A 13,672-nucleotide genomic window follows, 5' to 3' on the forward strand; every position below is an offset into this window, starting at 1 on the left:
AACCTGCATCTAACGAAAAACAGAACTTTTCTAAATTTCCTTAAATCTAGGTTCAGCTTACTAAAAACTGGATTCGAACTTCTGTCTTATGCGTTAAAAATCAATGCTACTACATTGCACCATGAGCAAAGGAAACTATTGGTTTTAATGGTTCTCACAAGTATTCTCGCATTTTCGCACATGCACGGAACAGAAGATGGCACGTAGGCATATGTCTGGCACATGGGCAGGGTCCACTTAAAAGTGGGAAAGCACTCAGCCACAGTTTGCAAATATAATAGCCAACATGCTTAAATTGTTCCTCACTGCATTGCCTGTATTTAACAGAGCTTTACATGTTGCAGTGTAGATCCGATGATGGAAGAAAAGCACTTAAGCAGTGGTCAAATTTCACTATTTGCACCAAATTTTCAGATTGCTTCATATGCTTAGATAGCAAAAACACTTGTCACGTTTGAGATATGCTATAAAAATGAAAACGCAACAATTCCAAAATGTGAGGCTCATCCTACTGACATGCAAGCCTCCACAATCTAACAGTTAACACTAGTGAAATGGTAATCAGTGAATGACGGCATTCATGTGTGGAGCCCCAAAATGTAGCAGAAGTAAGCCGCTACAGGACCTGTGCTGCAAGTAGTGCATCCCTGAATTGGATAACCTATGAACCTGAATGCAACAAGCCCACTCGCTTGGATACTCTGTACACAATTGCGACTTTATTCAAGAATGTAACCCCCCCCCAATAAAACAGGCATCTGGAACATGCAACAACACCATCCACGCACAAGCACGCAAAAGGGGTGTGCAATAAGGACCAACTAAAAGAGCAACCAAAGTTGCAGGCGAGTTTTAATTTGCTCTCTCTCTCTCTCTATAGCAATGTTGCCTACTCTGTACATGTGTACACACACGGGTTTCGACATCACGAGTGGAAACCTTTTCTTTGTCATCTCTTCCCACCATTTTTTCGACTGCACGTGCAACAAAGAAGAAGAACGATAATGAAAATCTGTGTTCCTTCTGCCCAACATCCACAGTCCAGAGTCTTCTTAAATTATAGCATGGCGTGCGATAGCATAAGTTAGCTGCACAGCAGAGTTGCCGGTGGTTGCTGGAGAATGGCATCTTCGGGCATTGCCTTATGTGCGAGAACGTCATCAGGCATACGAAGAAAGCGGCGATGACGACAGGGTTACGGTTGTTGGTGCCAGGTTGAAGCTGTCCAAATCCTGGTCAGCCTGGTTGTTCTTCAACTCCTGCAGGGACTGCACAAACCTGGACCACTCGTCACTCTTTGGCACTGCCAGTTGCTGGAACAGGAATGCAGAGGGCACAACCGTGACAACGTGCACTCAATGCCCCCAGAATCATGCACAAGATGCTTGGTTTAAAGGTGCACTGAAGAGGATTCTGAACTTGTCTTTTTGCCGCGGGAACTCGATCTACCCGTTCCCAGCATTCTTAGAAACAGTGATTTATTGCCCTGTGTGGCCGATTTCCCCAATTAAATCGAATTAACGTCCGGCTCCCGCCTTTTTTTTTTTTTTTGAATTCTGCCTCGTACGGTGGGCGGAGTCGACCAACGCGTGGAGCGCCTTTCACCCAGTCCCGTGGCGGCTTGCTGCTCTGCCATCGGCGGAGTAATACGTAGTAGTCCGTAGTAGCAAATAGTCCGCGTGTATTTTTATTTCTTCGGGCTTATTTTGCGGCTATATTATCTGTGAATGAAACTATTTATTCATGGAAACCTAAAAAACAAAATAAAGCGAAAGCAAAGCCTCCACGGGACTGGGTGAAAGGCGCTCCACGTGTTGGTCGACTCCGCCCACCGTACGAGGCAGAATTTAAAAAAAAAGGCGGGGCCGGACGTTAATTCGATTTAATTGGGGAAATCGGCCACACAGGGCAATAAGTCACTCTTTCTAAGGATGCTAGGAACGGGTAGATCGAGTTCCCGCGGCAAAAAGACAAGTTCAGAATCCTCTTCAGTGCACCTTTAAGGGGGTTTAAAGCGGCTCGGACTACGAGGGACGCCGCAGTGAAGGTCTCTGGAAATTTCAACCACCTGTGGTTCTTTAACGTGCACTGACATTGCACAGTACACAGGTCCATATAAAGCGACATTCTGGATAACAGCACTTTGGCAAGGCAGCTTGCTTAAAAAAACAGCCTTCAGTAGAGTAGCAGGTTCTATTAAGGGAAGACATGGCAAATAAAATGGACAATTTGGACAAAATTTTCGTTTTCTCAATTTTTTTTTTCGTAACTCTTGCATCCCCACCTGTCTTGTGACGAAAAAGTATCGCGAAATGTGCAGAACAAATTTAGAAAGTGGCGTTTTTTTAATGTGTGGGTGTTGAAAATTGTGAGTTATTCATGCTTCCGATTAACCCCACGTATCGCGAATTTTACGGGCTTCCGATGCTGGAGCACCACAATCTTAGCATCACCATGAAGAGAAGATCAGAGCTTCTCTGTTGCTTGCAGCGCCACAGTTCTCTGAACAAAGGTAAAAGCAAACAGGCAATAAATGAGAAAATAAACTTTAAGGTCGATTTTCTCAGCTTTCATTTTCTGCGATTGCTATCACTCATTCCTTTCACTTTTTGTAACAAATAACAGCAGATTGATTCTGCTTTTTTCTGCATGAATCCTGAAATGCTGAGGAGTGCGTTAAAGTGCTCAATATTTCTGCCTGCACACACAATATTTAAAGGTATTTTTGTGAGAAATGGTTTCATGCAAAAATGCAGCATCGTGGAGTGTAACTTTTATTTCCATGAGTACTGGGTATCTAAAAGAAAAAGAGCTATATATTCCACAGAACAAGGCTTTGTGAACACGTTGACTTGTGCACACGTTGACTTGTGCACTTTCTTCTTAATAAATTAGCATCGTGGGGATGACTTTATGAGTGTGTCAATTACAATCACTCATTAACTATACCACTTAGCTTACAATAAAATGCAGTACTAAAATCAGCATGACAAGTTACACATATCTGCACCAAATTCAGTTACATTTCATGCATAAATAACAAAAAAAGTTTTGAATGCTGCATCCCTCCTTAAAAAAATCCCAAGAGATTGTTAGTGAGGAGAGACAAGAAGCTAGGCAGGAAACACAGCTGACACTCTGCTGCTTAATGCAAGTAGGGCAAATCAAATGTCAAACACAGAGGCCACTACTCATTATGCCCCCAACGTTGCACATCTCTAGCAGCTCCAACTCGGGTCTAGAAATTTGATGCACCAAGAGTACCAATGTGCCCCAGTACTAATCAGTACTTCAGTTCTGCTGAACATAAAGTTGCACATCAATCTAGACTTGGTAGGATGCCATGAATACTCACCTCTCCGACGTCGTAGACCCACACTTTGCCAGCGTCATCACCCACCACCACCTGGTGTCCTGAGGGCGTCCAGATGACCCGGTTAAGGGCAGGGCTGCCATCCACCACTTCACTCACTGTGGGAAGCTGGGGAATGAGAATGCTGGCGTCAGCACAGTTGCTACAGCACGGCTGCTACAGCACGGCTGCTACAGCTGACACAGCATGCGAGCCAGAAACAACTGAGGGAAAAAATTGAGACACACGCACCTCTGTGTCGTTGTTGAGGTTCCACAAGTCGAGTCGGCCAGTGCCATCGACACATGCAAACAGGGCTGGGTGCACGGGGGACCACCTGACGTCATACACATAGTCCCCATTGTCTTCAAACGAGTAGATGGGCTTGGACTCCTGCATCCAGTGCGGAAAGGAAGCAGCCATCTATTACAAGTGCTGACACATGTTGTGCACATTACACCCGTGCACACTGGAACAGAATCTCCGACCAGTGTGGAAGACAGCAAAAATCCGCAATGACAAATGTGGCCAAGCAGCCATTCTCAGTCTTCAGCACTTTAATGCTGCACAGAATTCTAACTCCCCCGTGCCCAAGGTATTGCAACACACAATTTCACTACAAGCACGTCAGTCTTCAATACTGCCTGGGCACGTGCCCACATTTCCCATAATTCCAAAGCCACCAGGTCTGCTTCTGGGCTCAGGGTCCAAAAACAACCTAACACAGCAAGGTACTGAAGCATTTGAGTACTGCTGCTTGTTACAAGCAGCAGTGGAGTACAAATCTCTAGTCACAGCCATGCTGTCGCTAACGCAGAGAGCCCCTCTACCCACTGCACCTTTTCTCCGAAGAGGCGGTCACCTCAGATTAGAATTTGAGCTCGAGATTCTGTGGAAGGAGGAAGAAGTCATTAAGGTGCTCAAGCAGCAGTATGCGGGCAGTGTTACACTGCATCTGAAGCAGAGAAACAGTGGCCATCAGATTGGCCGCGTGCCTGGGTGCGGAGGCACGTAGATGGGTGGTGGACTAGACTCGTGTTCACATTAACTGGCTATGCTTTACACAAGACTCCAATACAGCATAGATAAACCAAGTGGGAGAGTTTGAATTATCCAGAAATTCAAAATAATGAAGTTCGAATTAAGGCGCTTTCACTGTAGTAATTTAATAAGTGGTAACCCATCACTTTAAGCCAACTATGACTTGTCCTTAGCGTCCCTTGAACCTATACCATCACAATTAGAGAGAAAATTCACACCTCACAAGGTAATAAATCAGTCAATTTTTGTCAGATCCTCATATTTCCACATGACAACACTGCTTCCCCCTTCTTAAAAACAACTGTCTGTACCCGTTTCACACCCCTGGCATGAGACAGCTTTATATGGCTTGTTGTGAAGAGTCCCAATAATGAAGTCTAGTCATTTGTGACATATTACACCACAAGAGTAACCAAAGCGACATCAAACAAGAAACATGCACATATGGTAACACAGTGGCTAAAAGGGTAAGGACACTGGCTGGTGTGTGGGGGCAGACCTTGAGGCTCCAGAGCTTGACAGTCCAGTCGAAGGAGGATGTGAGGAACAGATGTGACAGGTCCACCTGGCTCTGGCAGCCATGGGAGTGCACCGCTGTCACTGGCCCCTGGTGGCCCTCGAACGCCTCCAGGATGCCAGCTTTGGTGCCATGCCGGCATGCTGCACACAGCGTGCAAAGGTGCTGCAACTACCAATACTCGTAGAATCCAATATTTTAAAAAATTTGTCCGTCCCTAATTTAGAAGAACACCCAGAATGGAACAGATTTCAAACATGGAATAAGCAGTATTATATCCGCCGCTGACTTCAAGGAAGATATTTGCGGATACAAGTACTATTTATTTGTGCTTGAGACATATATCGTTTATGACCGTTCGGCGGCATGGTTCAAAGTTACTTCCCATTTAAACGTGGGTGGCAGTGGAGACAGGAAAGACGAGGGGGAGAAGGAAGATGCTCCCTGTGGGTGGAAAGCGTGCTCCCATCGGGAGGTCCGGTGTGGAAGATGACGTGTGCGCCGAGTCCATTATCCCCCCTCACACAAGCACACACCTCTGAACACTTTTACACACAAAACACTTCCTACCCCCTTAAAAGGCCCTGGTAGTGGTCGGGAGGCTGGCGCACACATGTGGATGTGCACTGACATCGCACAGTACACGGGCCTCTAGAATTTTGCCTACATCAAAATTCGACTGCCGTAGCTAGCATCGAACTCGAGTCTTTCAGGTCAGCAGCCGAGCGCCAAAACTATTGAGCCACTGCAGTGGCTCCTTCTGGGATTGGAATGTTGGGAATACTGCCTGACACGTTCTTTAGGTGTTCTGTAGAGATATGCTGCCTTACCCTAATCTTTCAACAGTTGCCAGGCCGTGATGTACCATAAGCGGGCGTTTTAAAGCTTTGCACAGCCTAGCTTGGGAAGGGCTGTGCTGCAAAAGCTTAAAAAAAAAAAAAGAAAAACTTGTCTAGGCTGTTGAATTCTTTAAAGGTTAGAGGTGATGTGTAGGCACTTTTCTGAGCATTCATTCACATGTTTCCAAAACTCAACGAGCACTTGTCTCAAGTCGGCAAGCAGTGGCACTACAAAAAAATCCTTACCCGTGTAGACAGCACCTTCCTCGCTGCCCACAATGAAGTTGTTGCAGTCGCCCATGGGAAATGACAGGGAGGTGACCGCAATGGCTCGTGACTGCTTCTGCTGAGTCAGATCCAGCACGTCCTGTAACCAAGGCGGGTGTCACTTGCCATACTAGTACAGCAGTTCCCACAGTAGCGCAAAGGCTGTACTGTGATTACAACCATTGCAGTTAAGGAATGCTCCGAAATCCGGACGCATGGCTGCCACTTTAGCACAGTAGCTACAACCCAGCTGCAGCATGAAGTTCCTCCACATGTGTCCTACAGAAGCAGAGGTGCATATAGGTTTACTGTCATTTCCCTCCAAGCATCCCACTTTACTAGGGAAGCCTTCAATTATATAGCTTGCTGAAGCCATTCCTTGGTACAGTGCTTGTAGTGGGCGCTCTTATGATCCACTCATTTTTGGCTGTCAAGCTTGCTTTATTAAGAGAAGACTTCAAATGAAAATTTTTTATTATCAGCAATATTGTAATAAACTTACATGTGACAAGTATTTCTTCCTCCTGTTTTCAAAAATATAACTGAGAAAATCGCACTTGAAGTGCCAGCCATTCGATTCGGAGGTCATTGCAGAGGCCTAAATAAACTGCAGAATGTGGACATTCCAAGAGGATTTCATAATAGTGAGTAATATACCTGGATGTAGGGAAGAACGCCAGCTTTCAAACAAGACCAAGATGGCGGCTATTCGAACACTGCTGTAGTAAGAGATGGGCGTAAAGTTCATTTTGCTCCGAAATCAACATTTCGATGCTTAAGAGGTGTCATATACCACTCTTTTTAGTAGTTGGAGGTCAAATCAGATCTTGAGACATTGTAGTTAGGTATCTTAAAGTACAGTAGACTTTTATTAATTCAAACTTCAAGGGACCAGAGATTTTTGTTTGAATTACAGCATTGACCGCTTACAACGTATGTTGTGGAGGCAGCGACCGCTCTATAAGCTGTACCACATGAAAAGGGCAATCGAATCAACAGGCTTCTAGCAGCAATCGAATGATAAGTGGTGCACACAAGTTGGCTTGGCCTCTCTGAGGGACATGAGCACACTGGAGTGATGCAATTGCATTTGGCCTTTCTGTGCTTCATGAGTGTTTCTAATACACACTAACCTGGTTAGCAAAAGGCTAGTCTATACAAAATTACTTCACACACAGGCAAAAGCTGCTTCTTTTTTTTTTTATGTCCAATAACAAAATGCAGTTAGGTCACATTCACAATGGAGTACCCGGTGACCATAAACTGTAAGTTCCAATGAACAGAGCGATCACCATGTATACCGACCTGCGGCGCTGACAGCATGTCGAGGCTCCAGCTGCAGAATTTGCCGTCTGTGGACACGCTCACCAGATTGTGTGCATTCTGCGTCCCGACAACTTGGACGCAGTAGACAGGGTGCTGCAAACACAGGGCAATGCAAATGACCCTCAAGCGACAAGAACAGCGGGCCAAGGCCACCACGCACAATACAGAAGAGATGATTCCTTCTTCAGCTGCCTTTCATAGGAATAACAATGCATGTGTGCAGTGACAGGAAGCTTAAAAATGTCGGCCAGACATTCGAACCTGCGGTAATGCGAATTTCAGCAACAGCTTGGGGTGAAGCTTAACGCCCCAAAGTGACTCAGGCTATGAGGGACGCTGTGGTGAAGGGCTCTGCAAATTTTGGCCACCTGGGGTTCTTTAACGTGCACTGACATCGCACAGTGCGATGTCTCTAGAATTTTGTCCCCATCGAAAGTTCACCACCGGGGCCAGGTTCAAACCCGTGTCTTTCGGGTCAGCAGCTGAGCGTCATAAGCACTGAGCCACCGTGGCAGCGGGCGGAGCAAAATGCTGATGCCAGCGAATGTTTAATAACTCTGGGTAGGTATGCCTTTTGCTTCTTTAGCGTGTTCGGAACAATCACTGACAGTCATTCTCTCCAATCAGTGTGGTGCGTTGTCATGGTGTCGCGCATGATGTCACTCTGTTCTGACCAGTCAGCATGACGTATTGCACCCAGTGCGTGATAACACTAACAATGACATTGCAGAAACTGAAGATGTGGCCTTAACAGCTGTCGCTGTCAAAAGTTTGGCTTGAATACATCAAAGCAATTGGGAAAAAGGACAGTCAAGTTCAAGTCAGACTTGAACTTAGACTTCCTTTCAAGGCAGCAGTTATAAGCAAGGGGTCTAGCACAAAAAGTGAAAAACACTACAAAAATTTCTTGCTTTTACTTCATTCAGTCTGCCACTGAATTAGAACTTGGGTCAAAGCATTCTACACGTGATGGCATGGTCTGCGTACCTGGCAGTAATGGCAAGCAAGCTGAATCATAACAAAGAGCCTCAGTTTCACATAGATCTCATTTCTGCGGCTGCCCAATTCAACTAATTAAGAAGGAGCCATAATCTGATTTGAATGACGTAAGCTTCTTATCAGCTTGTCCCTTTTCAACCGTCACTACTCACCGTGTGGGCAGCTGCTGAAAGGGGGCTGCGTTGAACGGGAGTCCGCCTGTTATTTCGGTTGTCCCAGAGGGCAATCTGGCCCGAGTAGGTGCCCCCAATGATCAGGTTTGGGTGGAACTTGGCAAAGCACGAGGACACCACTGCTGACTGAGGGAAAAAAAAAAGCCAGTAGGAGCGTCTATTACCACCTGTTACAACAACCTTACAACCTTGCATGGAGCACTTCAATCCACATATAACCAGATTCTGTAAGTCGCACTTGAGAAAAAGCCAAATTATGTAAGAGTACCAGTTTGCCACAGTTCATAAAACCTGGGTCAGTAAGAGCTGCATGTGGCAAGAAAAGCCGATGTACACAGAAAAGTGTCACACAAGCATTGAGAGAAGCAGTGGACATACAACACGGCATGGTATGACACTGGTTCAATATTCCTCTACCCATTACTGCATTTACGATAATTTATTTAATTTGCTGGTTTTTCTGCATTTACTTCTACCTTGACGCTGAACATGCAAATATCTAGGTAGCACAAAAAACCTGGCCAAGCGGCACCCTGCAAGCAGCACGACACACGAGTGTACACAGGCACACACCTGACAGTGGAAAATGTACTCGGGAGTAGTCTTCTTAAATTTCATGTTCCACACCAGGCACACACCATCAGGGTCGTTTGGAGAGTCGTAGTTGTTCCCATATGATGCAACCAGGAGCTCAGGGAACTGCACAGGGCCAGAGAAACCTTTTCAATGACCAGTGATGAATGACAAACCAAAAGCAGTACATCTTCGGAAAGCCATCTCATGAGCTAAGTTAAAATGAAATTTATTTCAGAAGTGCAAACTGACATTCTTTAGCTAAGATTAGCAGACTTCAAAGGTGTAAAAAGCATGATGTAGTAGGTGGCTTTCTTCCCATTCCCCTCACCTCTTAATCAATGTTTGTGTTTCAGCACTGATAGCAAATCTTTTACTCAACCAATAATGCACTCACTAACAATGCTCACAATACCTGCTTCATAAAATTTAGAAGATGACCAGAGACTGTTCAACAGCTAGCAATAAGCCAGGTACAGTAACCTAATGAACTCAAACTCGCTTACCTCAAAATGTTGGCTAAGTCAAAAGCTTCTCACACCACACAACTAATTACAATTCGTACTGTGTGTCTATCATTAATCTTGCAAAAGATTCTGAGAGAAAAAATGGGATATCTCAAAATGTGGCCTGTGAAAACTAAATAGCCGACACCAGCCAGAGGTTCAGGCAGTCTGCAAGTAATGCTACAAACCAATGAGCAAGTCTGCACTATTGTATTAAACAGCAAGTCATGTTTCTCAATCCTAGCCTGCATGTACTAACTTCCAATTTCATCTTCTGCAAGAATGAAGCAGCTATAGCAGCTATTTATTTTGAAGTTGTAAATAAAGACAAAAAAATTATTGTCAATTTGTGCAGTTAGGCCAAATGCGAATGAGGTGTGCTAGCAGCTCGGTTTTCCCTTCGGCTTTGGTGTTCCAATCCAGTGTTCAAGGATGGCAGTTGTTCGGATAGTGATACTGGGTTAATGTTCATATATGTGGAATTGGTTGGGAGCCTCCCTACCACTCCTGGCACAGTGGTGCAGCGGTCAAGTGATGCGCCACTGCCCTAAATGCGGGGAATGGTCACTATTCGTGCTGGCGCACTAAAAGCAAACAGCAAAACTAGAGGTCACCACTGAGGGCATACCTGTGAGGACCAGTCAAAGCTGGTGACGATGCGGTTCTTTGACCACCGGTCATCTGCAAACACCCTGTTCAGGGACAGCTTGATGCCGCTCTTGTCATCGCTGCACAGACAGACAGGAGACAATAAGGATGGCTGAGAGCACATCATTGGCAATCTGTTGGATATTTAGCAAATAATTAGCTGGTGGATGACAGAAGTCCTTGAGAGTGAGACCAGGTGGTTCATGCAATACACTGCTGGTAAATGGCTAATAACTTTGCCATCTTATATGGCAAGGCAGATAGATCAGGTTTGTATACACTGAAAAATAGGCACCAAACTGCCCCTACCAAACTTCCTACTGATGCAATAAAGGTAAATACGAACCCCAAAATGAGTGGCACGAAAAAAGAGGCAAACAACAATGCAATGCTAGACACCACCTGCAAATATTTTGAAGCATGCTCCTGAAATATGACAAGGATAGTTGTTTGTGAGCAACCTTCAACAGTGCAAACTGCGTTGCTGTCATATGTTGCAACCGAAAACTAGACCAGAGAGTGTTGTTGCGATAAATCTGTGTGTGGGCTCAGACAACACCCTCAAATTGGAGAATAGATGGTGTAGGCTTTTTGCAACACACTACATGACTGACTGACACCAACTAGGAACATTTCCAACAGCAACTAGTGTTCGCTGCAACACTCACACTGTTTTGACCAGCCCCCGAGAATTGGGCAGGATCACCAACCTGAGGGGTTCTCGCTCAACATGAGGGTGACTGCTTTGTATGAGCAGACAAACAAACACGATTACTGCATGGGCACGATTCAAGGCACTCCCTTCTTAGCGATGCTAACGGGAAATGCAAGCTGGAACAATTTGGAGTAGAGGAATGTTGATTTAAGAGCTGTCTGGAGCACTTACTTTTAAACTTGGAGCAATAAAAACATTGGCTTAAAACTCTGGAGCATGTAGCTTTTAGTTTTGAAATCTCTCAGGCTGAAAAACAATGTTAGAAAAGTTTGAGTGTGATGTAAAGATGTGTTACGCCATTACGTTACGCCATTAGTCAAGTGCAGAAAGTCCTCACAGAGTGAAAAGATGCAAAACGTTATGGATATTTAACATCAAAAACCAGAAAGATATGTGGTAAAAGCCTCATGGCTTAGCAGCTAACACAGAAAAACAAAAAAAAAAAAACTAGAAAAGTAAAAAGTCACAAGGTAAACTATGATAACAGATACTGTCAAACTAAATTATCAAACATTATGAAACCACGCCCAACCACGTTTGTCATGCAGAATGTGCGGACAACTTCTCTCCACCTTGTATTCTGCCCTCACCAAGAACTTAACTGAATGCTCTGTGTGCTCCTTTTCTGTGTTTAGATCAGTTGCGTCCTTAGGGCTGTCCAGAAGGGGTCAAATGTGCTTGCAAGAACTACCCAATTCAAGAAAAGATTAATACCGTATTTACTGGCATAATCTGAGCACTTTTCAGTGTGAAAGCGCTACTTCACGAAGTCAAACCGGCTCACCAGTCTGTGTGACGCTTCACCTTGAGAGTGACCTCTTAGGCAAACCATAAATAAATTAATAAAAGCGACTGGGTTTTGACCCTGCAACGGTGCGAACAGATCAGCTTTGCTGGTCACTGTATGAGAGCACTAGCCGACCGCCGTAGCCGATCCCGCCTCGAGTTAAACTGCAACACACTCTCGCACTGTGCATTGTAAATTGTGTCCCTCATCAACTAATACTACCATCAAACTAATATTCGTGCTTTGAGCTATGCGGAGGTAGTGACAGAGAGATGTGTGCTACATGCTTTGGCGTTGACAACGTTGTGGCAGAAACACGGCAATAGAGCAACACACGCAGGCACTGACAACAATGCTGCGGAAACGCGGCACTGGAGCAAAGGCCGCCACCGTACATTGGGTACACTGGCAATGACGATGAAAGAGTTGACGACACGCATAACTGGCTCCCTGGGTCAGTGCACTTGCACTTGAACTGCGGGAACTGGCGCCTTTACAGAACTGGTGCAGGGAGCGCAGGCGAATTGAACGGGCCTATTGTTACTGTGCGGTGCTCACACTTCACAGCAAATTTTAAACACGCTTTCAGTTCAAAAGTAGTTTGCAAGCAAACAATGATACTGACAGTTTATCCGGATCTTAAAAAAAATTCCTTACTCTATTTCCTTTTCCATCCCTCACTCCCGTGCTGTAGCTAACCAATATGCAGTTAAAATGGTAGTTACTACTGGAAAAAACTACCCCTACTTTTCAAGAAAAACCTGTGAAAATTAAGGTAAGCAAAACTAATTGCCTGCTAAAATAGAATGTCAGCATAATATAACCTAATTAAGAGCCATCCACTTTAGGCTTACTCCTACCAAATCCAAGGCACGCTGTTTAGCACATACAGCAGCAAGTAAAGAAGATTCACAAGTGATTGAGCACCGGAGTGGTGGAATGGCAATGACTGGCGCAGTGCTTCAAGAATATGCAGTTCCCACTTTAGAGTCCAAGGAGAGATCAGTAGACAAGTCATCATCTTTAAAGAATTTTTTCATTCCCTATATAATGAGAGGCTTTCTTATAATAAAGCTGGTAATAATAGAGAGAAAATAGCTGCTCAGGATGACAGTGCTAAAAAAAGTAAAGCCATGAGCACAGTTATGCAAGAGTGAGTTTGCACAGTAGCAATCTTATGCTTGGCAAGCATCACGCTTCACTGAAGTTGCTTCCTGCCGACTGTCCCTTGATGCAAACATGGAACCACCCTGACGTGGTTGCTTTCAGTGAGTTCGCAAACTGCAGCACTGTGTGGTGCGATTCCGCCACTTCAGTCGTTTGCTAATCGTCTTTACTCACCACCGCAGCATTGGCAAGTGCATTCCCTGCATGCCCTCCAGGTAGTGAGCCTTTATACTGACCATATCACACAACGCTAGCTGAACCAGCGGCTCAAGCGGTGTCATGAAGAGAAGCAACACATGCAAGAAGAAAGGCCCTCATGCACAGATAAAAATTGCGCCTCTCCCGTAACCGAGAGTAGAGTAAGCATGAAATGTTTACGGGCCTAACACAGGCTCCATTGCTCGGCTTAAGCAGCTGTGACGGTGGCGGCATTGAAATCCAGGACGATGCAGAAGCTTATGCGGGCACGACGAGACGCAGGCCTGACAAGAATGTACAGGCTGGTCCACTCTAAGTGCGAGCACAGCTCCGCGTGGCCGCGCTCCGCGGAGCGCCAGCGGATCCGGCGCGTTCGCGCATAGAAGCAAAGCCGTGCAGGCGCACAGGGGCCCGGGGCAGGAGCTTTGTGTCGTCTGCTACAGCGCTGCGCGCACCTCAAGCGAGGTGCAAGCGAGGTGCGCGTCAGCGCGGTAGCAGACGACACGAAGCTCCTACCCCGGGCCCCTGTGCGCCTGCACGGCTTTGCTTCGATGCACGAAGCCC

The 13,672-nt window shown here is 45.6% G+C and overlaps 1 protein-coding gene across 22 annotated transcripts in view; it reads right to left on the reverse strand.

Annotated features, from left to right (window-relative positions):
• Window positions 1-697: 697 nt before the first annotated feature.
• LOC149339914 (cytoplasmic dynein 1 intermediate chain-like) overlaps window positions 698-13,672 on the reverse strand; it is a 37,357-nt gene continuing 24,382 nt past the window's right edge. For all 22 annotated transcript variants that reach the window (XM_089548626.1, XM_089548623.1, XM_089548619.1 and 19 more), the window contains 9 exons: window positions 10,222-10,321; window positions 9,088-9,213; window positions 8,494-8,640; window positions 7,322-7,435; window positions 5,996-6,116; window positions 4,893-5,053; window positions 3,605-3,745; window positions 3,356-3,481; window positions 698-1,313 (listed from right to left, as the gene is read on the reverse strand). In XM_089548626.1, coding sequence (XP_089404752.1) covers window positions 1,161-1,313; window positions 3,356-3,481; window positions 3,605-3,745; window positions 4,893-5,053; window positions 5,996-6,116; window positions 7,322-7,435; window positions 8,494-8,640; window positions 9,088-9,213; window positions 10,222-10,321 — 1,189 coding nt within the window. In that variant the 3' untranslated portion in view covers window positions 698-1,160. The remainder of the gene's footprint in view (window positions 1,314-3,355; window positions 3,482-3,604; window positions 3,746-4,892; window positions 5,054-5,995; window positions 6,117-7,321; window positions 7,436-8,493; window positions 8,641-9,087; window positions 9,214-10,221; window positions 10,322-13,672) is intronic.

The sequence above is a fragment of the Amblyomma mixtum genome, chromosome 6, assembly GCF_055824585.1.
Source record: "Amblyomma mixtum isolate Tamu chromosome 6, ASM5582458v1, whole genome shotgun sequence".
Classification (NCBI taxonomy): domain Eukaryota; kingdom Metazoa; phylum Arthropoda; class Arachnida; order Ixodida; family Ixodidae; genus Amblyomma; species Amblyomma mixtum.